General features: G+C 43.8%; 1 protein-coding gene across 3 annotated transcripts in view; it reads left to right on the forward strand.

The window, feature by feature from the left end:
* MAPKAP1 (mitogen-activated protein kinase associated protein 1) overlaps positions 1 to 27,776 on the forward strand; it is an 81,665-nt gene that overhangs the window by 23,157 nt on the left and 30,732 nt on the right. For all 3 annotated transcript variants that reach the window (XM_027892997.1, XM_027892999.1, XM_027892998.1), the window contains exons 5-7: positions 9,667 to 9,839; positions 13,862 to 14,038; positions 20,551 to 20,660. In XM_027892997.1, the coding sequence (XP_027748798.1) occupies positions 9,667 to 9,839; positions 13,862 to 14,038; positions 20,551 to 20,660 (460 nt within the window). The remainder of the gene's footprint in view (positions 1 to 9,666; positions 9,840 to 13,861; positions 14,039 to 20,550; positions 20,661 to 27,776) is intronic.

The raw sequence follows: 27,776 nt of genomic DNA on the forward strand, positions 1-27,776 counted from the left end.
TGACCTCGCTGGGTGCCTTTTACCTCTGGATTTTCAGGTGGCTAATTGCTCCTGGAGTGTGTGCATCCTGCCTGAGGGGTTGGGCCTCAGTGATTTGGCTGGATTATAAGTGTTTTTATGGCAACTGTGTGTCTGCTTTCATATTCCATGGGAATTAAGCTGGAGAGAGAGTTAATTGGGGGGCTTGTTCTATGGGCACTTGGTTACTTTTATAAATTTTATGTAGCACCTTTTCTTTCCTTAGAACATTGTTCTCTAGGTGTTTCTTATTTTGGGGTTGGAGGTAAAGGAGAACTTGAAATTACTTTTAAATGAAAGAACTTTCTATTATATTTATCTGTCTAGAGGCAATAAATCTGTTTCAGCAGATTAAATACTGACTTCTTTATAAAACCCTGTTTTCTCAAACCTCTTATCAGCAGCACTTGGCAGTAATCACACCTAAGGAAACTTATAATTTTCTTCAAGGAGGTGACACTGACAGAATTAAAAATGAAGGAGCCCCCTGAAAAGCCAGTTCATTACAAATTAACAGTGGTCCTAGCAAAGCAGTGGGCTAAGGCGTGTCAAATAGTGATATGGATAAAGAAACCCAGCATTTGGAGCTGTCAGCGCCGGGAGCAGAGCGAGCCTGGGAACAAATTAATCACATATTGTCAACGCAAAGTTGCATCAAATTAACACATCGGATTCCAGCATATTAATGTGAGAATGCTTTCACCTGATTATTACTGCAAACCATTGCCACTCTCTGACTGCAAAGATATAATTAAATTGCTAAATAGAAAGTGCATATAATATCTCTGCATGCATTTAGGATGCATGAGCTGAAAAGATCACATCCCAGTAAGTGACAGTTTCTATTTGTAGGAAAACTTTACTTTTTTTTCCTCTCTCTTATTTACTTGGGAGTACTAGAGGATGAAATTAGAAAAGTTGGTGCTGTTGTTTGCACTCCCTACAAGTTGGTGAAACTCAGGTTGGATTGAAGGGATTGGCTGTGCTGTGTGTGAGGGTGGGATTAACTTCCCTCTGCTCCCGGTGCTCTTGGGGACCAGGAGAGGGAGGAGGAATGCTGTGGAGTTTTGGAAGAAGAGTATCAAAAAGCAGATATTAATACCTTAGTAAAGATGTTGTTGGTTGATCTTAGAGAGGCTTCTGATTGATTTGTTTAAAATTGAACTTCACCTATAATCTGAGATCAGATAGTGCTTAAATTGGGTGCAATTATTACGCATGCTGTGTCTGGCAAAACCTGTCCTGATGTTCATGGAATCCCAGAATAGTTTGGGTTGGAAGGGACCTCTGGAGATCATCCACTCCAGCTTGGAGATATTTGCCCTGCACCTGGGAAGCAGCAAGTGGAAGGTGCACTTCAGGTGCAAGGTACCAGCTGTTGGTTTTGTGGGAGAAATGGTCGTTCTGCTCTGATATTTGATTTCAATGACTGCCGTGGAGTGAAGCCACTGGCAGTCCAACGGGAGCTGTCGGAGGGGCTGACCCTGCCCAGAGTCAGAGCAGGACCTGGGAGTGGGATGGAAGCTCTTCTTAAATAGCCAAATGCTTTTTCTTGGCATGAAATCTTCCTTTAGAAAAAAAAAAGGAAAGGGAAGGCAAACAGCTGGTACGGTGGAACATGCAGGAAAATTGGTGATGCCTTGAAATTAAAAGCATTTTTTAGGCCATGGCCATTTAAAGCAGCTTAATTAGAATTAAATAATTTTAAACAGTTTTATAATGCACTTGTTAATCTTTTGGCTGAATCATATTGCATTTTATTCTATCTAATTGATTTTTAGCAATTTACTAATGCCATTATCTTTCGCTTAATTACAGATCAAACCAAATGAAAAACGTATTCACAAGTTGAGGTTCTTAACAGCCAAAGAAATATGGAAATGTTTTATTAGCAAATGTTTCTAATGGCTGCTGTTTGCAGAGGGCTGGATATGTCCATTTAACAGACGTGCTTGTTGGGAGAGACATTCCTGAGGGAGAGAAGGTTGGGTTTTTAATTTCTCACAGGGTAGTCTTTTAGAGTGTGCCTTTACTCTGATCCTAGGACTTGAAAAATGCTTTTAAAGCATTGGTAGTAATTACGGAGTAAAGACTCTCTTACAGGTCTGTACAAGCACCATGGTATCACTGATCAAAGAGTTCTTGTTTTGTAGTTAAACATTAAATGTAAATTAAGTGATAATTGATTTATTCTTGATTCCAATATAAATTTATATTTTATTATTTTTTTTATTTATTTAAGGTTCTATTTAATATTCCCCACTCAGAATTTGTAAAGGCAATATAATGGTCAGGGTTTTTCCATGTAAATTTTTTTATTTCCCTATCTGAAACAAATAGGGAAAAAAATTCCCATTAGCTTCTTAATACTAGTACAGCTTGCATTTAAGATGAAGAACTTTGGTTTACTAACAAGAACAGTTTCAGAGCAATTTGTGGAGATTGAGTTTATGAATTTATCATACCTCAGGCTGCTATGGACCTAAATCCTGGGAGAAAAAAATGTTGGCAACACTTTGTGTCAGAAAGTGTCCTGCATCAATTAAAGTTGCTTGAACAGCCCACCAGGGCATTTTCACGTGCAATATTTTAAGGGCAAAAGCTTCCTGAGGTTAAACCCTCTAACAGTCCTTTCACAGGTCCCCCCCAGTGCCACGAGGCTGTTGGAGGGGCAGAGCTGTTCTGAAGCTGGCTCTTTGTGCTGGATCCAATCTAACAGCTGACAAGTCTCAATGTCATCAGTCCTGGACTTCTTCCCCTCAGACTGTGGGATCTGCACGGGCACGGCGGGTCCTGGTGACATCCCCATCTCACCAGGGTGTGATGAGTTCCTTGAGCCTTGCCCAGGAATACAAATATCTTCCTGACTGCAAGGAAACTTGGGTTTAAGGGGCAAGTCTGGGGACTGATGCTGAGAAAGAAATTGCCTGATGGAGGAAATCAAATCCCGTCTCCATGAGCTGCCTGAGTCTGCATTACATTCTGTCTCTCTGATGGTTTTTAAATTGAGGGGGGAAAAGCTGTTGTGATAGTGTCACTAAACACTGCAGAACAAATTTCTATACAAGACCCTTCCTAGGCAGGAAATTCCAGTTAATAATAATTGGAGAAGAACCTGTAGTAAAACTTGAGCATGTTAACTATTAAGAGTTTAATTTGAGCTCTGGGGGAAATGATCTATTGAGGAAGGCACAGTAAAACTGATGAGATTGCAGGCAGTTTTACAGATGATTTTCTCTTTCTTTTAAGAATAATTGAGTCATTTTAATGATAAGCCTTGCTTGGCTTCCTTGAATGGACTGCATGTAATTAGTTGTAGCTTCAACTTTGAAATGTTTTGACAGAAAATGTATCATTTAGCACGGAAATTTTTTCTAGCATCTGCCTTTAATATTTGTTCATTTTCTGCAACACACAACTTTGCTACTTCAGGTCAAATCCCAGACACTGGCTCTGCTCTCTTTGTTATCTCGATTGTTTCCTTCAGGATGAGGGAGAATAATTACACAGAACATCTTTTGCAAGCAGCTGGAGCCACATTCCAGCTGACTGCAGCACCTGCGAGGCCGGTGGCGGTGCCGGGGGCTGCCGGTGCCGTGCCAGCCCGGGCTGGCGGTGCCGGGCGGGCTCGGGCGCCGCTGCCCTTCTGTGAGCTTCAGCTGGCAGTGGTGCCAGGGAATGCAAAGTGTCTGGGTTAGACTAATTAGAGGGATGATTTGTGAAACACTGGCTATTTATTTAATTAATCACCGGCACAAAGCTATAAAACCCATATTTTAAAAATCCCTGTTAGTTTGCCATGTGGTTAATAGATTGTGGCACATTAAAAAGTGACACGGTGATGTATTAAAAATGTTCCACCTAAGGTTGGCTGATGTCCTCGAGGAACTTGAGCTGTCTGCTTTGTGCAGCAGAAGCAGAGGATTAGAGGCTGATCTGTTCAAGGATTGAATATTTCTGAAAACATTTATCTTTTGTAGAGCATCTGTTCGTTAAAATAGATCGTGGCATGTTCCTTAATGCACAAATAATGTTTATGGTGTAGTTTTAATTATAAGTTTTTGCTGCATTTTGTTATTACAAAGAATAACTCTATTCCTCAGTATTAAATTGTAATGTTTGTTAGTAAGTAAAATATAAATAATTCTACTAAAGAGGCCATTCCTTCTCCTCACTAAGGAAGCCGAGGATGGTTTGAGGTAGCGAATGCATTTCTGCTGCAGCTGGAGCCGTTGCCTTCAGATCAATCTGAACGTGTGCTGTCATCCTTGAGCAGAACTGGGGCTGCACGGGCAGGGTGAGCTGGTGCCACCACAGCCAGTGGGACCCTCTGGAGAGCAGCAGCTCCAGGTCTGTGTTGGCCTTGGGCATGCGGGGAAGGAGGATATGGGGCAAAATGCCACAGGAGCTTGACAGGGGAAGGCCATTTGTCCTAAATCTGACACCTACATGGACATAAATGCAGCCTGAGCTGTAAAGGGGATGGACCTGGGGCTTTACCCTCCATCCAGATAACGTTTGTTGGAAAAAAACAATACCAAGAAATCATATTCGTAGCACTCCAAGTAAACCAGTTTTAAATTCGTAAAGAGTTTTATAAATGTATGTGTTACCATGATTGAAACGTGCTGTTACCAGCATTATGGGTCTCATTCTTTGCTCAGGACTTACATAATTTTATTAATTGTGGGAGTGAATGCCAAGCAAGAGCAGGCAGTGGTTTGGGTGCTTGATTATGTGGTGTGGTTATTTACGTAAATCCTGGTTTTAAGGTGCATGTAAAGACGTGTTCAGGTGGAAGCGTGGAAGGAAACTGTCCAGCTTGGAGGGGATGTTTCTCAGCTGTGTGTTGTATAATTAACTGGTACATTAGGAGGGGGCTGGAATAAAACATGAGCATGTTAATGCAGCCTGGAGCTGGGGTTGTAGTGATCATTGCGATGCAGAGGACGCATTGCTCAGAACTGCTGCTGCCACTGCAGCCTGGGAAACATCTGGACCTTTAATTGACAAATCGTGTGGTGCTGTACAGAGCAGGCATGCTAAGTGAAGTCAACAATTTAGAATAAAAAATAATAGTGTGTTATTTACCTTGTAGTTAAATATTCATACTTTGTTATGCTTTGGATAACAGGAAATTACTGGGTTAAATTTTTATGAATAGTGACAGTGTGAATAAGATAAATTAAGTATTTAATGATGTTAATGGAATTTTACATCGTGATCTGCTAACTCTGCAGCACAAGCCGGGGTGATACAAAGGAGAATTCACTCCTCAGAAGGGAATAACTTTGAGGGTTCTGAGAACCTGTGAGGGCTGGCAGCGTGCTGAGCGTGCCCAGCATCGTGTGGGCTCCTGCGGCAGGGCCGGGGCTGCTGTGCCCTGCTCTCACTGGGGAGTTCTTTGTAAATGACTGAGGAGTAACAAAAGGAATCGTGTGACCAAAGCAATGAAAAACTCCAGTGCTGTTGTAACCACCTGATGAAATAAACCCCATTCCCATCTGGCCATGTAGGGAACAGTGTGGTGGGTTGGAGGAGGTCTGGTGTAGAACTTTATCATCTTTTCTTTTAAATGACCCTTCTTTGTCTACTCAGCCTCTCTAAAGCTGTTTTGCTTATGAGTTAATATGACTGACTGTTTTATTTCCACTTATTTTGGTAAAAAAATAATTGGTCTAAAATTTTTAATTTTTTTTCGAGTCAAAAGATTGGAAAATGATGCTTTTCAGTGGTCTCTTGTATTGCTATAAACATCCACGCTCTGATCCGTTAGAACTTTTGTGTGTGTTGTAAATGCTGAGTTAATATATTTCTATTTTTCTCCTTCATACATTTCCTGTATGTTGATTAAATACATATGTAAGTTATGTTCAGGAGGTGATTGCTGGATCACAGAGTGTATTAAATACCCTGTCACCTAAACCAAAAAACATTTCACTGAGTTTAAAAGTGAGAAGACATTTTGCATTTGGGAAAGGAGAAGCATTTGTTTCCATTTTGTGCAGTGTTTAGTGTTGTTTGCTGGGAGGTGAGTCAATGACTTGAATTAATTATAATTACTGAAGAGACATATACTGATTGAGCAAATAAAGTAGTAAGCTCATTCGTGCCAAGGCCATCTAATTAAATGCTAACTTTGGATAAGCTAGATGTGCATGAAAGATTAATTTTAAGAGGTTTTTATGACTCCCACTAAATAATGATTCAGTAAAATCTTCGCATTATATCATTAGAACATCTAATCTTAAAGTGATATAACATTTAGTCACAGAACTCCATTGTGCAGGAAGAGGCAGGAAATTATTAGTGTTGAAAATCAATCACTTTTCCCTCAGAAATGTTTATGGACTTTGTTTTAATTTTGTGCCGTGGTGTGCAGTGAAGCAGAGCTGAAGTGAGAAGGACACAGCACACACAGTTGTGCTCCCTGCTCTGCAGGCACTTCAGCTCTGTGTTTAGGAGTAAGTTATCCTGGGAATGGACAGTGGTCACACAGTGTCCATCAGATACACATCATCTGATACGGGAGGGATACATTCCCTCGTGGACTTTGATTAAAAGTTGATTTTAAATCTTAGAAAGGCATTTTGAGTTGAAAGAAATTATAGAATTTAAATATTTATTTTTGTTTAAATTCAACATATTGTAGGAGAGCATCAGGGAACCTTAAAAGAATCCATCAATAAAAATACTTGAAAAATGTTCTATGATTTATGGTACATTTTTGGTATATCCAGTTACTCCTCACTTCCTTAAAGGACTGGTGGGATATAACATTTCTAACAATAAAAGCTTAATGGAATCAGATTTGTGATTTCCTAGAAAATTAACGAGATATTTTGTCAATTTTATTCCAGACTTCATTTGTCAGAATATACAGTGTCCAGTGACAAGCTAAAAGAATTTTTTGACAAATTAACTGTGCCACAGGTGACAGATCAGGAAAATGTTAATTTAACAGCCCCTTTATGCTTCCCAGATTTATTGGAGGCTATTAAGGAAACTCCAAATGGTAAGGCCCCTGGCCCTGAATAGATTTTCCATTGAATTTTATACTGGATCTATTAATAAAGTTTGATGCTGCCTCTTTGAATATCAGTAATTGTCCTTTATCTTCTGGGTCTCCTCAGCATTTCCACTTGGAATATAGTTTTTAGTTGGAAGCAAAAAGTAATTATGGTTCTAGCAGTGCCTGTGGTCTGGTTCTGAGTGATCCCTCCTGGAGAGGAGACTCCAGCACGGTGTAAAACCCTCCAGTTATCACCAGTGGAATCAGAGTGCTCAGTCTGACTCCTGGCCACTGAGACTAATCACTGTCCCTGCATCCAGTCCCACCACTCCCAGCCCTCACCTCGTGGGCTCTGGGCAGGTCAGTAATTGAGCTCTAAGGGACTTCCCGCACAATTAATATTTTGCAGGATGGACTGAGGGTATGGATTTGCTCTGTCCCACAGACAGGGACCTGGTGGGTTGGATTTATTATGTGTTTCTGAACAAATATCTCCAATTTGCAATAAACACAGTGGAGGTTTCCTGCAGAGCACCTTGACATGGGACTGATCGGTGTCAGCCTGACCCTCGTGTTTGTACCAATGTTTCCTACACAGTGTGACCATGGACTAAAAGTCTAATTGGCTTCACATCTCAGCTTTCAGCCTCTCTAATATCTTATGGCAATTGGCTTTGCAGACCTTTAATTAGTAAAAATATTTCACTCCGTTTTTTAAAGCTCTTGAGGCACCAGTGGTGCCTTGAGCCATCTCCCAGACCTGCTGCTGCTGGAATTGCTCCCCTTGCTCGAAGAGTGGTTGGAATCCTCATAGGTGTATGAGTTTAAGTCCCCTGTCATTTTGGTGTTCCTGTTGAGTGTTTGGGAGTAAAAGAAAAGGATAGGTCTAATGGAGGAGGTAGAGGAGGTTTAGAGATGGGGAAGAACAAAGTGGCTGATGGATAATCTTTGGTTATTAGATCCAGCTCCTGGCTTGTTTGTCTGTTCCCTGGCTTGACACCAGGTGTGTCAGTTGTAGGCTTGGCATCAACTTTCACATCTGGTTGTCCATTTTTCTTGGATTTTCCATTATCAGGACACAGCATCTCTTACAGTCCTGCCCTCCTTGGTTTATATATGCAGCTGACTTAGCATGCCGAGGAGTCCCATGATTTTCCCGGGTAACTGTGATTTCCTCGTTCCCAAGCCAGCCAGTTGCAGCCCCAGCTCTCCTGTTGTGGTGTCCCTGGTCAGCACCACAGTGTCACCAACACAGCCTCGTGAGTGTTCCCTGGGTGGTGCCTGCCCCCAGGCAAACACAGGAGATCCATTACCTGGTACCAGTTTAGTTGCTCTTTAAAAGGTCCTGGAAGCAGAAAAGCAAGAGAGATTGTGAGAAAGAAACCCACCCTTATTTTTTTGGCCGCTGTAGCTCTGTTGTGTCGATGATTTCGGAAGGTCACAGTGGTGTCCCCGAGGGTCCTGGGCACATGAGCTCTCCAAAGGCTTGTTAAGGTTTATCCAAACAAAGTGAAGGAATGTCCCATGTTCTATTACAAACCTAACCCTTCCTTTGAATGAGCAAAACCAATTTCTTCTTACCCTAAAACATGGGGAGAGGAGGTATCTGCACTATAAAAATGCTTTCTTAAAAAACAAATTTATTATATTGGAATGGATTTTAATAATACTTTTAGCTATGCCAGTATGAATAACTTGAATCTTTAAATTCCTATTACTTCTCTAATTTATAATCACACTGAAGGATCAAATGGTTTTTAACAATATATTGAAATTAGCACATGGCATTTAACTCCCTGTTTTATGCTCTCATTATAGATTTATAGCATTGAATCCTTTTATTCTGTTACTTAGAATTCCAAGTGATTAATTCAAGAAACACTTTCTCCTCTCAAGGCCCTTGTATATATGGAGAGAGATGGAGATAGAGAGTTACTTTGCGTGCTTTGGAAGAAGGGATCAGGATGTGCAATCTTTTGCCTGTTTAAAAGATTTCTGGGTTAAAGCTGCAGTCCTACCTGCAGGGGATTAAACGTTTTTTTCTTGTAAGACAAACTTTATAGATCTCTCTGTTGCTGTGTATTTTATGGTTTATTTAACTGTCAATCTCCACAGTGCCAAATAGATTTTTTTTAATGCAGTAAGTTCCAATAAACCCCAATATTAATTAATTCTTCTTGGTTGTCTTCAAGCAGTTCAGAACAGTTCAGGCTCAGTTGTAGGTGAGATTTTGTTCTTCTCTTGGCAAGCCATGGTCAAGCCTTGGTAACTGGGTAGTTCTGCTCCCTCCAGAGGGCTGAGAACTTTTCAGGTAATGGGGAGAAATGCAGAAAAGAGCAGAAATGTAGAAACAAGGGAAACAGTTTGGAGGTCTTAGGTTGGCTTGATGGGGTTTTTTGAATCCTGCAGTGAAGTTCAGGCTCTTTATGGAAATCTGTGAAATCATGGCCAAATATTTCATGTCCTTTTTGCAGATAAACAGCAGGGAAAGAATTGGAATTTAAACATTCAAGTTTCTTCCATTTTTAAGCCATAGTAGCAGCATATTTTAGTTTTCCCGCTGAGGAGAGTTCCCTCTGCCCGTGGTTTGTATTAACTCTGTCACACTTTCCTAACGAAATATGCTCTCTCGACAGGGCCACGTTGGTACAACGGCAACCAAAAAAATTGATGTCTACCTCCCACTGCACACAAGCCAAGACAAGCTGCAGCCCATGACAGTGGTGACCATCGCCAACGCCAAAGTGCACGACCTGATCGGGCTCATCTGCTGGCAATACACAAGTGAGGGACGGGAACCCAAACTGAAGTAATGCCCTTTCCTTACTACGTCTTTATCTCTGAATTTCTCCTCTGCAGCCTTTTTGTTTAATGAAATGGATTCCCATTTCACTGCTTTGATAGCTAAATCTTAGAGAGAGCCCCTTCACGACTCCTCTGAGCAGCACACGTGCACCTCCAGCCACGGCTCTTTCATTTGACTGCTGGGTGCTGGTTAATGATCAACAGGAAACCTTGCACCTGTAAATGAATCAGCATTTCAAAACTATGTAAAAATAATGCAAACCTTATGTCTTTTGTTGTCACAGAGGCATTTGTTATTTCATGTCCCATCTATTTTTGGGTAGTGTTCTTAAAGGCTGAGATCACTAGATGTCAAATAAAATCCAGAACTCTTCTGTAAGTCCCTTTGCTGTGCTACAGTGCTGTTGGTGTTTAGTAAGAGCTGTTCCTTTATCCTGGGGGGTGACATGAGATGCATAAACAGGTTCTTCAGAGCCCCTCACCTGAGAAGCTTTCGTTTTAAAACAGTTCTGGAAAATACTTCTGGTTTTGCTGGGTCACAGAAAATAAAATAAGAACTTAAAATGGTTTATTATAGGGTTCTCAGAAGCAGTTGCTGGCAGGGATATCCCTGGTGCAAAGGAGGTTGATGGTCTTGTTCAGGTTTTTCTATATGAGACGAATTTCAATTCCTTGTTGTTCCTGGAATATTGGATTCCTGGAATAATGGGGTGGGTTCTGAATTTTACAGTTTGCTCTTTTAGCATTTCTCAGGAGCACTTGAGACCTCAGTAGTATTTTCTGCTGTTGTAGCCCAGTTGTGAAGGGATAGGGAGGTGCTGGGAGGTTGCTGGAGCTCCCATCAGGATCTGGTGATTTCTGTTCCACAGATACAAGGCACACAGGAAAGAGCCCCTCTTGAAAACAGTTTCATGGATATTGTTGCTTTGGATATAGGTTTTCCCTTAGATCTCCTCAACAGACAGATGAGATGTTTCTGAGGTTAAACCCTTTGGTTTGATCTGGTTTTTTTTACACTGCAAGAGAAATATAAAAGTATTCACAGGTGGTGCCGTTTAATTTGCTGTTATTAATTTCTGTTCATTATGTCTTAAGTTCAAAAGAGTGTCCTTTGTGTACGATTAGGTTATTTTTTAATGAGTAAGACGACACTAATGTCAATCTTTGGACACACACATATTTTTCAGGAGCACAGCACACCTCAGACAGAACATGAGGAGAGTGTTCCGTGAACCATCACTGCCCACAGCAAAAGGCAGCAGTGGGAGGAAATGAATTTCACTGTCTGCCTTGAAGGATGTTATGATGTGTCAAAGAGTGATCATGAGCAAGGAGGCTGTCCAATGTAATCAAATTCAGGGCAGATAGAATAAAATAAATAATGGAGGCATGAGTTCCCCAGAGCACATGTTAGACACAGCGGCAATTGAGAATCTGGGGACAAATGCTCAGATTAAGGGGCAGAGCCTTGAGATTCCAAGTAGTTTGTTTTCTTGTAGGTTCTTAATTATTTCTCACATCTCCATCGTCTTTTTTTAGCATTGCTGACTGCCACTCCTGGAGCAAGAATTGATTTAACTATAACCTAATTCTCATATTCCAAGTAAAGAATATGAGTAGGGTGCCCGTTCCACATTGGCCATTTGTTCCTGATTCAGGCAGGTGAGAGGGTGAAAAGGCAAAATGGGGATCACTGTGACACTGCACTAAAACACGGACAGAGAATGCCTGAGACATGGAACACAAGGCATACAGAGTGACAGCTATCCATACTGGTGATACTGTGTGAGAGTAGTGAGGAGACTGTAGACTTTGTAATTAAAAAAACACAATCCCTCTGTCTTTAAGAAAATAATATATTACTGCCTGATTCTTTTTCCTAAAAGGTAGATGTAAGAGTCTGAAGTGAGTGAGCACTCGACAGCTTTGAGAACATTCTGTATTCAATTAGGCTGCCTTTTTTTATTATAATTGTATTATATTTGTCTCTATTCAGTCTCCTGATACAAGGAACCACTGACAGTGTTAGCAGCCCTGTCCCAGGCCTCCTGTACATGAACTTGGGTTGTAACCCAGGGGACCATTCTCTTGCCAGCCCTTAACAGATGTGCTGGAATGATTCTGCCTGCAAAAAATAAACAAAATCTCCTTCTAGGAAGAAATTAATAGTGTGATGCACAGTTCCAATACAGTTGCTGTTTTCAGAAGTGAAGAATGCTGTTGCATCTCTTGATTGTGCTCAGCTTGTTCCTGACTTTGACCTCAGCCTGATGGAGGTTCAAGGTGCAGAAGTTTTACCTATTTGAGCTTTTGGGTTTCAACAATTTGTGATGATATCTGTGTTAATGTTCAGGAGCCCAGTCCATTTTTGTAACCCCTTTATTTTATGGGATTTAACCAACAATGTCGTCCCATGGCAGGGGATGGAACAAGAAGAGCTTTAAGTTCCCTTCCAGCTCAAACTGTGCTCTGATTCTGTGATTCATAGAAATCTAACTAGAATAAGAGAAGGATCCAAAACCCATGCCAGGCATTTCCCATTACAGAGCAGAATCTGATGTATATGAGTTATTGTGGCCTTTTTTTTTGGCTTGTTCCTGCCAGCCTGGCCACGGTGCAGACACACGGCCCCAGGCTGTGGCTCCAAGCCCAGTGCTTCCCAATCCTCTCCCAGTACTGCCTTTTACCCATTCCCCTAAAAGTTCCTTTAGCACTCTAGAAGTTAAAAATTAATTCTGCATCAATGTTCCAGGTCTTCATAACAGTCCAGAAACTCAGGAAAGTTTCTTCACTAGTATCGCAGTATTTTCAGAATTCAGAGTAATGAATGTTGCTGAATTACCTTTTTGTTAGCAAATTTGCAGCTTACATTAACAGCAATGCATCATTATTCCCTGTTTTCCATAATAAATGTCTTAGTCATGACAAGGTGCCTATAGATCACCTGGACTAAGCACTCTCAATAAAGCACAGTTGCAACCAAAGGTTTGTGAATTAATTGAGAAAATTGCAAATCAGGTAGTCAGTGAAATAATTCATTGTCACATCCAATCAATAAACTTTGTAAATCAACTCATTTAATTCAAAAAATGATCTATATAGATCAAGCGACCAATTAAACAATTAGCATACACTTTACAATTAATTAATTTAAGCATCAATCATGCAATTAAAACTCTGAATTTAAACTGCAGAGTTTAGAAATGCACTTCCACGTGCACCTCCAGCTCTTCTGCATGGCTGGGGAAAGGCCTGAGTGCTGGCAGGTTTACAGTTAGAAAGAATACTTATTTTTGGGTCAATAATTTAAACTGAAGTAACAGTTGAAATGGATTAGGAAAGTATGATTAATACTTGTTTGATAGCTATAGGTAGTTGTTTCCCTATGGGCTCTCATCTGTGTAAAGAAAGAGGCTCAGCTCTTTATTTCCTTCGTGCTGTATCTGTTACAACTTTGTGTTAGTCCTGCTTGTTGGTCCTTATTAATTCTTGACTGCCTTTAGTGACTGGACTTCTTAGACACTTAGAAAAGGTAACTTTTCTGATCATTGCTGCTGGGTTAGCCAGATTCTTTACTTTTCCTGTTGTTCATTACCCTGTTTGCCTGCCTGAGAGCACTCTCTGCTTTTCCAGCCTACAGACAGGAAACTTCCACAGTTGTTTGATCTGTGAAAAATCAGACACTGTTTGTTTGCCTTTAGTTCTGAAACGTAGTCATCATATAAATAAATAGATTTGAACAAATGGGGAAATATGACTCCCAGCTTTATGAAGTCATGAAGCTTTTATGGACTTTAGTGTATTTTAATCACTGTCAGGTTTTGCGTGTAGTGCAGTTAATGATGAAGGCTGACTACTTTTCCTATAGCTCACATTGGGACTTTTGGGGACACGTTTGCATAGGTGTGATCAGTGTCTGTTCAGGGTGTTCCCCCCGTGCAGGTGCACGTGCCCTCAGTGTTGGTGATGGTGTGTGTGCTGCGCTGGGCCGGGGTCCTGACCGAACCCTCTTTGTGTGTGTTGCAGTGACAACGTCAACGCCTACTGCCTCCACATCGCCGAGGACGACGGGGAGGTCGACACGGATTTCCCCCCCTTGGATTCCAACGAGCCCATCCACAAGTTTGGCTTCAGCACCCTGGCGCTGGTGGAGAAGTACTCATCCCCCGGCCTGGCGGCCAAGCAGTCGCTCTTCGTGCGCATGTGAGTACGGCCGGGCCGCTCCCAGGCTTGTTCCTGCTCTGCTCCCCTCAGCTGAGGTCAGCAAAAGCCAGGGATGCTGTGTATGGTGCTCTGCAGGTGCTGCCCCTCTCTGCAGGTGCTGCCCCGCTCTGGGCTCTGGCACCAGGCAGGTAGAAAATCAAACATGACTGGCACAGCTCAGGTGAGCCCCTCACAGTGAGGCTAAAACAGCAGAGATCAGAACACTGATCCCTCTGCATGTGATCAGTGGAGAGCATCGAGCTGTGGCACTCCCACTAGTGCCCAGGTGTGGGCTCAGGCTCTGCAGGTTGGCTCGGAGGAGGTGGAACCAGCGTTCCTGTGTGAGCCCAGAGCCCTGGACGGGATCCTGGCCTGGCCAGCAGTGCTCTGGCTGGAGCTTGGTGCAGGATTAAAGTCCAACTGCAGGTCTACAAAAGAAATGTGAAATCTTTTGGTTTACTATCATTTGTGCTGATGTGAAGAGCTTTCTGCATTGTAAGCAGCGCTTGAGTAAAAGGGTTAGTTTGGTTGCTCCTGTCCACGTGTAAATTTGAAATGACTTGTGCTCCCTGTGTAAATAGGTTGAAATTAGGACTTTTAGGGTGTCACCTAGAATGGAGAATTACTTGATCATCTCTTGATCAAAAGGGTGTTATCTCTGGGAGTTTAAATGTGCATACTGTCCTATTTTGGTAGGGATTTTTTGCAATTTCTATGTCTTCTTGCTCCCCTGTCACCCTACTAGTGCACATAATTGTGGTTTTGTATTTTGCATCTCTTTTTTTCCTTCTCATGCTGAAGTATTTCAGCTGCTGCCATGTCAGCCTTGTGACTTGTAGTGTTTATTAATATTGAATCACTGTTGAAAAATGTTGATGCCTGTGAGAAGCCCCGTGCTGGAGCCGTGTTTCATCTCCCCTCTCCCCGTCCCGCGTGTTGGATGTGCGTTCAGAGGCTGTGCGGCTGCCGAGCTGACAGCGGTGGAACCCCGCCAGGGACCCCGTTTCAGCAGGACATGTTTGAGCAGAAACAGTTTGCAGAACTTTATACACTTCAACTCCTGCCAAGGCAAACTCTGAGCCACTTGAGTTAGTTATAAATACCCAGAGGCAGTGGCTGGAAGTAGCCCACAGTGCAGTTTATATTCAGAGCTGGATGTGAATGTCTTTGTGGCTGTACAGAGTAGTAAATAATTGAGTTTGATTAGGGAGAGGGACCTCATTATCCCCCCACCTGTGCCCAGCTGGTAGGGGAGGGTCGAAATGAAGCCATTAGCTGTCGCTCTTACTGGCATCTCAAAGAGCTCAAATACATCTGTGTCTTATTTTCTTTTCTGGCACAATCAGTCGAGCAAGCTAAGCAGGCATGACCGAATTTGGCAAGTTCCAAGGACTCTGGCAAAGTTACACAAGGAGAAGACGGAGGGCAGTCATTCTGGCTTCTCACTGCCCATTAGTCTAGCGAGTTATGTTTTTGGAAGGTGGCTGTTGTGGAAAGCAGAGCTTTGTGCAGTGTCAGACGCGGTGCTCGCACGCAGCCTGCTCTGATGGGGAGGGCGTTCGGCAGGAGGAGGCGAACAAAGCACCACGTCCGTGGAAATATGGACTTCTTGAGATGGTGAGGTCATACCTGAAAGGCTTAAAATAAATCTGTACCATCATTAGGGCTTTTTCCCTCGGAAATTTTATTATTGCAACTTGACGTACTCAGTCTAGTGGTGTTTCGAGGAGCTGTGGCTCAGCTGCCAGTTGGCACACACAGGGAATTTGGCATGCAGATCCTCTGCTCTGTAGCCCTTTTTTTCTGTTTTGATATTATGCTTAAATTGCTTTGACTATTATATACAAATTTTCAAAGCAGCACCCCTGCCATACCCACTAGTTTAAGATTTGAAACCTTTTTAAAATGCTTTCATCGTGCATTTATGAATTCAGGTCAAAGCTCTGAAATGTGTTTTTCTCTTGGACTCCAGAAGCACTCCCTGAAAGGCCTCTTCCTGGTTTGTACATGGGGGTGGGTAATCTACAAAGTACAGTTTAGAATATTCATAGAATGCAAATGTAAGGCAGTTAGTGTAGGTGCCAAAGTTAAGAAGGTGGCTCCCAGGAGAGTGGAGAGGGAGGGGTGGGACCCCAAGAAGGGGGTCAAATGACTTGTCAGAGGTCTAAGGACAGTTATACTGGTGTCAAAATGCAGCCAGCTAAACTCAGTAGTGCACAGAACTGTCCAAGACCAACCTGAGATGCACAAAAGCAGATCATTTAGGCTCAGAAGAAAAATTGTGGCTGGCATTGTTCTGGTTCCTATCACTGTGCACTTTATCTTAAAAATTACCCGGCTTAAGTTAAGTCTGTTGCGTCAGCTGGGATTTTTAGTCTTAACTCTGACTTTGTGCTGATCAAGTGGAAATCGTTATTAGTCACTGCCGGGCACTTCCAGCCATGCCAGCCGCTTTCGCAGAAAGCTTTAAGTGCTATAAATTCCACTTCTGGAAAATAAATTCCACTTCTGTGTTAAAAAAAAAATCTAACCATCCAACAATTTTAAAAATTGCTCCCAGTCGGAAAGGAGCTCTTGGAAAAGTTCGTTTCTCATGCAGAACAGAAGCCTTTTGTCCTTCTGGTGTCGGTTGTTTTATTCTGTGGTACGAACGGAGGGACCCCGCCTGTTCCCATGGCACCTCAGCCCCGTGCCCCCAGTGGAGCCTGGCCTCAGCTCCTGCCTCTGCTGCTGATTCCTCTTCCCTCTCCTGAACCTTGCCACCCTGGCTCCGGCACGGAGGCTGTAAAAGAAGATGGAAAGCCAAGTTACCGCAGAATGATCACTATCATTAACATTCACGGGTGGTTCACTTATCATTCCTGACTGCACAGACATGGCAGCCGTTATGAAACGTCCACAGGTGTAGCACGATGATACATATTACATTGTGCCACAATGGATTTATGTATTCTGTAACAAAAGAAAAGTGTAATGAAAAAATACAGAAGGTAATCCTTTATTCCTCCACTGCACAATTTATCAGTAATGCCTGTGGATGATAAGTGCCAGGGATTTCCTTTGCTTGATTTAACCTTGTCACCCAGGTATGTTTTTGCAAAATAACAGAAAATACAAGCTAAGGAATTTCTTTGGCTTCCAATTTGCCAGCAGCACTTTTAATTGATTGACCAGCATCTGCTTGTCTGTCCTGTTTTCAGTGTGTTCACTAAAAATAAAGGTATCACACCTTAGCAGAGTGAGGTAAAACAGGTTGTTTGTAATTGCAATTAAGGATATGCTGGGATTGGGCTGAGTGAGGATAGTCCATGCCCATGGTCAGTGCAGTGCACTGGGGTGTGGAAAGGTGAGGTGGGTGCATGTTTCTCCAGCAGAGCTCCCTGTGCCCTGGTCACAGCATGGAGGGTTGTGGTGGATCAGTGGTGTTCCAGACAACCTGGTGCAGAGCGGGGCTCCAGGACACCCTGATGGAGCATCCAGCCACAGACAAGGAATAGTGGCCAGAAACTAAACCACAAGAAGTTCCACCTCAACATGGGGAAGAACTTCTTTCCGTGGAGGGTGGCAGAGCACTGGAACAGCTGCCCAGGGAGGGTGTGGAGTCTTCCCCTCTGGAGACATTCAAAACCCACCTGTGTCACCTGCTTCAGGTGGCTCTGCCTTGGCAGGGGGTTGGACTGGATGATCTCCAGAGGTCCCTTCCAAACCCAGCTATTCTGTGGGGCTTCTTCTCTGAGCACAGGAAATGTGCTCTGACACACTGGCCTGGCCCCAGGATGACGGCAGGAGCTCTTTGGTCTGGGCTCAGATCCGCCCTCGGCTCAGATGTGTGGGTTTGCTGAGTGCTGAAATGTTGTATTGATGTTCCATTGTGAGAGGGAAACGATGCTGAGCGATCCAGGGCAGGGGAAGGGAGAGTCGAGCAGCTAAACCGGGACAGGTTTGGGACCCTCTGGCTGCGCTCCAGAGCAAATAGCCAAGAGTTTACAAAAGTGGGAGAGCTCTGCGTTTCACTGCTCCTGCCAAGGGTTCACTCACGGATCGCACACTAAATATAGTAAAACACAGAGGCTTTCTTATTTTGCTTTGATCAGTAAAATAAACTTTTAAAGATTGTTCTGGGATGAGATCCAGCTTCTGAGGCAAAGAATGGCCATGGCTCAGGCAGGGGTTAGTAATGGAGTGTCAGGGAAATCAGTCTGACAGTTCTCAGGCCAGCTGCTCAATGGAAAGAATCAGCCGAGCCGGGACGGCCCGGAACACGAGCAGATCACAGCAGCCTGTGCTCTTTAGCAGCTGAAGTGTCAGGAACCGAAAGGGAATCTTCCATTTTCGGGATGATCCCGGTCCATGAGTGGCCCTGAGCTGGGGCTCTCTGCCACTGGCCTCTCTGTGCCTGGGAGGAACCCAGGCTGCTCCAGGGTGGGGGCTGCAGTGCCTGCTCTGTTTGGGGCAAAAAATGTTCGAAAGCATTGTGTGCTAAGGAGAAAATTGTGACTCCGTTGTTTCAGCCATAGCAGGTTTCAGAGGACTTTGCTTTTGCTGTGTCTTTTTTCCCTGCAGTTTTTGAATTTATTTCCCTGTGCTTTGGTTGGAGTTCTCTGAAAACTTCCTGTCAGTGTTGCAGAGCACTGTATGAATTCCCTGGAGGCACCAGGTGTTGGGATGGCCCAGTCCTGTGTGCAGGGCTTTTCTTGTGGCACTTCACTGACAAGCATTGTGTTGCTTACAGCACAGAGGTAGCTTAGTTTCCTTTTTGTAATTGTAGAAGAGCTTTTTCACTTTCAAAAATCCACTGAATCTCACTCAGCAGGTCAGTTGGGACTGGAGCTGGGAGGTTTTGGGAAGCGAAGGATCAGCCGTGGCCCTGCTGGGCGAAGGGTGGGTGTTGTGTGGTGCTCGTGCACATCACGGGGCTCCATGGCAGCTTCAGCAGCAGTGTCACTCCCTCCTCCTGTGGAGCAGCAGGCTCAGTTCTGCTCCTGCCGTACTGAACACACGGCAGGAACAGAGGGAAAGTGAATGCATGAAAAGGTCGGGAGTATTTGGTTTGAAGAGGAGTAAGATAGAGTTATAAATAATAAATGGTCTGGAGAACATAAATTTGGGGCTTTTAGGCAGTTTCATTTTGCCAGGAACAAAGGGAATTGAAAATGAAATTCAGATGAGACCGATGCACAGCCGAGGAGAGGGAAACGGCATTTTACACCAGGGAGGTGGGGACATCTCTGTGGGGCTCAGAGCTGGGCTGGGCTGATGGCCCCCAGAGCACAAGTGGGCTGCAGGACAGTGAGCTGTGGCCAGCACGTGCCCAGGAGGGGGTTCCTGACCCCGTGTCAGGGCCCAGGCAGCGGCTCCGAGCGCTCGTGGTGTGTGCTGAGAGCTCAGAGGTATCGTTTGTCCATGTGTCACAACCTGGGCTGGGAATGCCACATCTGATGTGACCTCAGCACCAACCTCTTGTCCCAGAATTTGTGTCTCAAACTGACATGTAGTAATGTGGGCTTGTTTTTCAGGATATACTTGTGTTGCTTGGATTGCTTTTGACTGCCAGTTGCTTTTAAAAATATTCCAGCTGTGATGTTCATATAGAGCTCTGCTCCCTGATTAAAATTCTTGGTTGCCAGATACAAAGCTCCTCCTCCTGCCCAAATAGCTTTGCAAACCATTTTTTTCCATGCAGAGCAGTGTCTCTGGTGGGAGCCTTCAGCTCTCGGATTTCCCTGGAACTGTCTGCAGTGACATCTACTGACACGAGCCGAGACTGACTGCGAGGGCTAAGGGGCAAAATTCACTGATATGCTCATCCAGTGTCTCTTCTATTATGTTGTCATCTTCTCTGCTTCCCCAGTGGTGCCCTCTCAGTGTTTGGCAGCAGTACCCCCATAGCCATCCCTGTGCTCTTTGCAGTCCTTCCCCCTGCGTGGCCTCTCCCACGGGCAATGGCCAGGACAAGGACCCGCTGCCATGGACCTCTCTGGGAGATTTTGTGCCATTGTGTTCTAAAAACGTGTCCAAAGAAAGCCCCTTGCTTAGGTTTAAAATAATGCATTGAAATGATACCTTGATAGTGCTGCAAAGCTGCTGTCACCTCACCGAGGGTTTCTCTGCCACTTCTCCCTCGTAGTTTGTTACGTGTGGGACACGGATGAAAATACCACTGCAAACTGCTTCTCTGTTATGTGCTGTAAAACACTCCACAGACACGTACTGAGGGGCTGAGGAGCCCCCCAGGTACACTGGCTCATCTTTCTCTTCTAATGCTAACACAGAGTGATTAAAAATAACAATAAATTAGGAAAATCCATGCACCCCTCGAATCGCAATCTGTTTTCTCTGGTTTTGTCTCTGCCTTGCTAAGGGAGTTTGCTCAGTTTCTCCTTTTAACTTCCCTTTACAGCCCAACTTCGTTAACCGTGTGCCTAACGAGTGCTTTGCTTGAAGCTAACGACGACTGCGGGAGCTGCCGGTGATGATTGTTTTGTAAAACTGCATGTGCATCTGTCTTGCAGAAATGCTGCTCATGGATTCTCACTTATTCAGGTGGACAGTATGAAGGTCACCATGAAGGATATCTTACAAAAGGCCTTAAAGAGAAGGAAGGGATCACAGAGAGGCTCAGGTGGGTTATTTATCCTATTTTCTAGAGGGCAAGGTGTTTTCTCCATGAGCATATTTTATATCTCTTTCTAACTGTTGTGAATGCTGCACAGATTTCTGGGGGGGTTGTGTCCCAGCCCCATTCACAGCAGTTCTGTGCACAGGTTTGTGCTCTCAATGCTGGCACAAAGCTGACAGTGCAGGAGCTGCGTAATGTTTGCTGCAGAGCAGTATATCCATTCCTGCAAATATTTATTTATGATAACAAAGCCATTTGCATTCAAGTCCAGCTGATGGTAATTTGGGTATGATGGGTGGAAGCACAGTGAGTCCAGCCCATGGTAGAGTTTGTATATATACTTTTAATTTATGCAAGAAAATGATGCTTGGTATGATTTTAAATAATTTCAAGGATTTGTCATTACGTGTAGAGAAAAAGAAAAATTTACTTTCTGCAATGTTGTCAGAGTAGTGCTGTTACAGTTAAGGCATATCAGGATTTAAAAAAAGAAAATGTACAGTGCTTGCAATTCTGTTTTAGAGCAATTCTTTTCCGGGGGTAGATGTGCATTCACATATATGTTAGTGTATATATTTCAAAAGTATAAGGCTGAGAGATCTTTCCAGCAACAAGAAATAATTACTGAGAGAAATTGCACCAAGTCTTGTCACGCAACAAAGGAACTTTAATATAAACCCATCTATATAGTGGGGAAAGATAAGGATCTTGTCTTTGTAAATGAATGAAACCTCCTTATACACCCTCAGTTTTAACTATGGGAAAAGAAAATAAACCCTGTTCTCTTTAGAAAAAGTAGTTCAGTGCAGTTTTTAAACGCGTGTATAATCTGTCATGGATTTAATTAGCTATCTTCAGATGAGAGCTGAAGTTTTAATAAAAGTTAGAAGAGATAACACAGTGAAGGACACGGATGAGCTGTCTCAAGGCCATATTCCAAGGGAACGATAAGAGCTGTAAAAAATGGCAGAGAAGAGCAATTGAATGGAGCAATGAAAATCTGATTCTCGTAAAAAAAAAAGGGGGGGGGGGATGAGCTGAGAGGAGCAGTGCTGGTGGGGGTGGAGAGGAGCCCCGCCAGTCTGCAGCAATTTGGAGGGTGGCCAGGAGCCATCGCTCACCCTCGGCTGCGGCGCCTCCGTCCAGATGTGCCAACGGCACGTCCCGGCCCTTGCCAGCTGACTGCGCCGTGTGATAACCAGCTCTCTGGATGCCCATCACTGGCCGCAGAGATAGAATTAAATGATGATGATCTTCCCACAAGTTGGGAGAGGAAACAATGCATATAAATCTTGATTTCATCTCAGCGTGAGAAGTCTTTATCCATCATCACTCATAATGAACAAGTCGTTAGCGGCGATGAATGGTGGTGGGGTTTTTTCAAACACCTCTTTTGTTCACTTTTTGGGTGACTTTTATTTATTTCCTGGGATCAGATTTCCCTTCCCTGAAGGGAGGTCGCTAAAGGATTCACTTAGCTCAGTCTTTAAACTGCTTCCTCCCTTCGTGTAACAGATGTTTTATTCTTTATCCATTTGAAATTTGTTTCTGCTTTAATTTTGTTACTTTTGCTCAGTAGTTTAGCAAAGGAATGGACCTGGCATTTGTTCCTTCAGCTAATACAGTCACTTCTGCTGCCTTGGCCCTCCTGCTCAGAGCCCTTTGCAGGAGCAGAGTATGTAGGCATGTATGTGTCATCTGCAGGGGTTAATTATATAAGAAATCATTTAAATTTACTTTTTATAAATTATCCATGTGACATCTCACCTCTTTGAAATATGACCAGCACCCCTGCTGCGTATATAACCACAGTGGAAGTCACAACTACAAACCTCTTGGTTACTTACAGGCATATTTACATGGGAACATGTAATTGGATTTCTTAGAATAGTTGGTGTTTGCAGGTTTCGGTTACACTTGTGTCCAGACACAGCCAGAATTCTGACCTGTAGCTGGAAGGTCCATGCATGGGGTCACTGTGAGCAGAATGCTCACTCTGGGAAGGCTGCTGCTAGAATCCCCAAATTGCTGAGCTTCATAAATTTAACTGCTGGTGAGCACTCAGAATGTGTTGTTGGAACTGCCCTGTGATACTGGCACATGGCTGAGGGACTCCTCAGATCAGGTATCTGTGTGTTAAATTGGTAAATCAGAAATTTTTATTAGAATTATCCCCTCTTATCTGTAACTTCCCTTATTCCTCATTACTTCCCACGCTCAAGAGTGTGATTTATCGGGTTTGGGGGACGGGGGGGCTTAGGAGGATCTTGTTGGGCTGGGAATGCTGCTGGGCTGAGGGCAGGGAGAACCCAGGATACCACCACAGTGCACACAGAGAGACGAGCAGGAGTAGGAAAAGATTTTGTCGTCATTCCTCATCTACCACCAGATTCTTTGTAATTGGAGAGGATATGCCTCTCACTTTCACTGGGAGATGAGGGATAAATGGAATTGCAGATCAGACCATTAGCACAGCACGGGCCTGTGCCAGGGTGGTTCAGGTCATTATTAAGCAGTGGATTAGGATGTCAAAGTTCTGAATAAAAGATAAGACATAATTTAGGAGAAGCATTTCTCCTCACTCAGCAATGCTTCCTTTAAAGCTGATTGTTCTAATTTTTAAAAAGTTGTTACCAAAAATAGACTGAATGTGTTTACTTAAAGTTTTTTGAATAGTTTGATAAAGCTGAAATGCCCATGAGCTTTTCTGCCTCTTTTCAGTGGGCCTGCAGACCAAATGACCCGTCTGTGTTGTAGCTGAGAGAGCCGTGGCCCCAAGTCCTTTCCCAGAGGCTGTGGTGGTCCTGAAGCAGGGCTGGGGGAGCCTGGTGACCCATCCCACCACAGGCAGCCGTGGGGGGTTAATGGGAATGCTGGATCATCTCCTGCTGTGTTCCCAAATAACCAGCCGGGAGAAGTACCTGGGAATGGCTGCAAGTTAGGGAAGATCCTGTAACAACCAGTTAGTGCTGCATACTGGAGGAGATAAATCTGCAGAGGAAATCGTTGAGGCAGATGTTTAATTAGTTGGAGCCAGGCTGGATAAATCAGGATAGGAGCTGTCTGTGCAGATATGCCGGTGTGCCTTGCCTTCCTCTGGGCTGGTGTCACTGGCTTTAAAAACAAAGAGTTCTTTTTGCTGAGGAAAGAAGCAGCAGAAAGAGTCATATAACCTCTCACTTACTGTAATGGATTCCCCTGTGTACACTCATAAAATAGAAAATGTAATTGATGTTTTCTTATGGTAATGAAAACTAACGAAGTCGAATACTTTATCATCAATTTGTTTAACCTATTGCGTGCTCAGCAGTGTGCACTGCACAGGCGTATTTTATGGGATGGCTGGAAATAAAACACTCCTGGTGTGGGATGAACTCCTGGAGGAGACTGGTCTAATCTGGGGTGGACCACTTGAAGGGGGCTCAGGAATCACTTTTGTGAGAGGGTTTCCTGAAAATAGCCTGAGCGAGAGAGAAGGTGTCTGAGGACAGGGCAGTGCCCCAGCCACGGCGGGCAGGGCTGTGAGAGGAGAACTGGGACCTCCAGCAGTGCTGCAGGGACCTGGCTGGGCTTGGCATGGGCCTGGCAGTGCTGAGGTGCTGGGAAATCAGCCCCTGGAGAAGCCCAGTGTGTGTAATCCTGCTGTGCCTGCATCTCCTGGAGACAGCTGCTTTGAGCACTCCAGCAGCCAGCAGTGTAAATATGAAATCTCTCCTCAGTGTGGCAGATCTGCAGGAAGAGACTCACCTGCTGGAGATGGGGAGCGTAAGAACTTCCCGTTCTCCTGAAATCATCAGTGGAAATGTCAGATACGGTGCTGTCTGCATTTTGGACAGCAATAATAACCAAGTCCTGAAAAACTCTTTTAGAAGTGAGATCTGGGTGTTTTAGTACTTGATTTAATTCTGCTCCCCAGAGATCAGTTACAGTCTTAATATTAACTTCTGGAGCAAGTAGCTGTTAGGCATGCTTAAAACTCCCACCCTCGGGCTTGGCAGAGGAAGTTTTGCAGGTTGTACAGATCGTGTTGCAGACCTGTGAAACACCATTATCCCTAGAACTTGATTTGCTTTATTGGGAAATTATTTTCCTGTGCAATGAATCTGATGGTCTCACTTTCACCAATACTCAGGCATGTTAACCCCCCCCATTAACACACAAGGAATTTGGTTTGTGGTAGATGTGCATTTTAAATCCTGCTTTTTGGGAAAGCTCAGCTGGACCAAGGAAGGCACAGAGTTTCCCAGGTGGAACACAAAGCTGTGTGCTCCAATCCCACGGCTCAGCTGAGGCTGGGGCTGACAGGAGATCTTCTCAGGCTTTTTATATCTGCACTAAAGCCTATATTCAATATTCCCTATAAAATATGTTTGTGTGGATTACGATTTTAAGAACATAAGAGAGATGATGACTTCATCCTTGATACTTCATGTATCTTGATGCCATGGTGATTCTCAAATTAAATATGTGCAGGAACCAAATGTACACTTGGAAGTTATCTCCCTGCCTGTGAGCTGTCTCATTCCCGCTGCTCTTCAACAAACACATTCCCTGGGATGCCAGTTGCCTTCTCCTCCAGAGCTCGACTGAATGGACTATAAATACTAATGTAAAGAAAATAAGAATGCAGAGAGAATGTGTGCAGAGGCTTTGTTTTCAAAGAAATGAAGCATTGATGTCATTGTATAAAACCCAAATGTTCTTAGAAGGAGATGAGAGACAAAACTGAACATAAACTGCTGAAATGTTGGAATAATCCTGCCTGTTCCTGGTCCGTGTCAGCCTCTCTTCGTCTGAAATTTCTTGTGAACAGAGAAGTCGCAACTGATTAATCATGTCTGATTTTAAGTAGAAATTCTTTGCAGGGTGAACATGCTACTGATTATTATTTAATAGCTGCCTCCAACTGCAAACATCCCTAGACCAGAAAGGCTCAGTCCTTTTAAGAACAAAATGCTCTACAAGTTTAATTGTTATAAACAAAACCTTCTGCCAACATTGCACAGACGTGACCTGTATTTTCCGTAGGTTAGAGGGAGAGTTATTAGCTCAGTGTTCTGTGAGTTTGGAGGAAGACTAATACTTTTTCTATAAATGAAAACAGCTGCTTTGCAATAACATTCAAGTTCCTAACAGCTGTCAACCATTGCTTTTTGCATTCTTTAAAATGTGTAAAGTGACCAAAAATAGTCTAAAATAATCTTCCTGGTCTGTTTAAGTGTATTATCCCACTGCCACAGGAAGCTGGGTAATAAGGAAAGAGAAAGTTTCGAGAAACAGGAATAGGACATAAAAATAAGTCTCCGTATCATATTTTAGTCTCTAGACCAGAATCAGAGGAATTACAGCTGCCAAGGCCAGGGAAAAGAGCCTGTTCCATCCCCAGGTACCTGCGAGCGCAGTCTGTTACAGACCCAGGTTTTGAGGTGGTTGATTATTCCTGTGGTTCAGATTTGTTCACCCAAAGTTTTAAGTTATCCCTCAGAACTTGGGACTCTCAGATAAGGAGTTCTGCTTTGGGCTCATCTTGGTTTGGGGAGCAGCCGGGGAGGAGAGATCTGAGTTGTGTTTGAAAATTCATGTTCTGACATGTCAGGGTCAGCACCACTTCTAATGTCAAATTTCATGACTTAAAACTGTTCCAGAACAGCTTCTGCAGGAGCTGTGGGTCTCACTGGGGTTTTCTTTCCTCATCTCATCTTGTTGGAAGGGGAATGGGGCAAAAATAAATGTCTGGAAAGGGAGATGTGTGTGTATTTTGATTGCACATATATGTATTTATTCATAAATTTTAGAAAGGAAAATTAAAAAGATAAAAGAAACTATGTAAAAACACAGCCCTGTGATTAAAGCATCTTTGAGATAAACTACAATTAGAAAAAAACTGTCATTAAATTTTGATACTGCCATGGAATGATGGTAACTGAGGAGTTTAAATTTAAAAGTAAATATGTTCGAGTAGGCGACGCATATGTTGGCTCTGACTCTTTCCGGGATGGAAGCCCCAGCATCTGTGACAGTGAAAAGCCAATTAATTTGTATTTCCTTGTGTTCACATGCGTGCTTTTCTGCTTAATGGTGGTTGTGAGTTTCTCTGGCTCCAAGTGCTTTGTTTTGGATCATTACAGCATCCCTGCAGAGCCTGGTGCCCCAGTTATGAATGGCTTTACCTGGAAATACTTCAGCAATCCTGGCTTTCCTTGCACTAAGCTGTTTATATCGGCAGGATTTACATTAAAGAGAACACCAGTATTTGTAGATCCCTGGTCAGGTGGAAGGCACAGCCCTGTTGCTCCAGCATCCTCCCCTCTCTGCCGGTGCCGTGCTGGGTCAGGAGCTGCCTGGTTCCTCCAGGTGAGCCCCCCCTGTCCATGCTCAGCACCCTGTGCCCAGGAGTGCCAGGGCTGGGCTTGGCTCTGCTGCTCGCTGTGCTGGCCATCCCTCTGGGGAGGGAAGGATTGCTCACGGCTTGTTTTTGTAGGATAATTCCCACAGCAGGGTGGGTGTGCAGAGTGAGGATGGGAATGGTTTCCTTCTGCCTGCAAACTCCAGCTCTGCTCTGCAGTGGGGATGATTTATTCCACAAGGCCTTTCTCCCCAGCCTGCTGACGCTGAGCAGACACCGGCGTGCCGGGCTCAGGGATGTTGGTGGACGTGGAACAGCATGTTGGGAGTAAAGTTTGAACAGTTGTTCGGAATAGCAACGGCTCGTTAGCCCCATGCTTCGGGCTGATGGGGGGCTGGACATCAGCCTGGATGGGTGAGGGGAAGTTTTCATGCCTGGATTCTGAAAGAAAAGTGAAATATTGAACAGAGACTATTTTGTGAGCTGTTGGTATTGAAATTGTACAGCTATTGGTTCTTCTGGATTGTTAATAATGCTGTAATTTATGTGATGTTTTAAATTGTGCAGCTTGGAGTTTGGGTGACTGAGACTTCTGTGTTTGTTTCATCCACTGTGATGAACAGAGACTGTGCTGGTACCTGGTATCTTTAGGGGCACTGCTTGGTTTTCATGGACCCTCCAGTGCATCGTGGGGGTGCTGCGCTGCCCTGAGCTGCACAACTGTCCTTGGGATCTTTGTGGCCAGGGAAAAGCACTTTTGTCTCTGGATAATC

Source organism: Empidonax traillii, unplaced genomic scaffold (assembly GCF_003031625.1).
Source record: "Empidonax traillii isolate 1590-97213 ecotype Southwest subspecies unplaced genomic scaffold, ASM303162v1 scaffold375:size1330703, whole genome shotgun sequence".
Classification (NCBI taxonomy): Eukaryota; Metazoa; Chordata; class Aves; order Passeriformes; family Tyrannidae; genus Empidonax; species Empidonax traillii.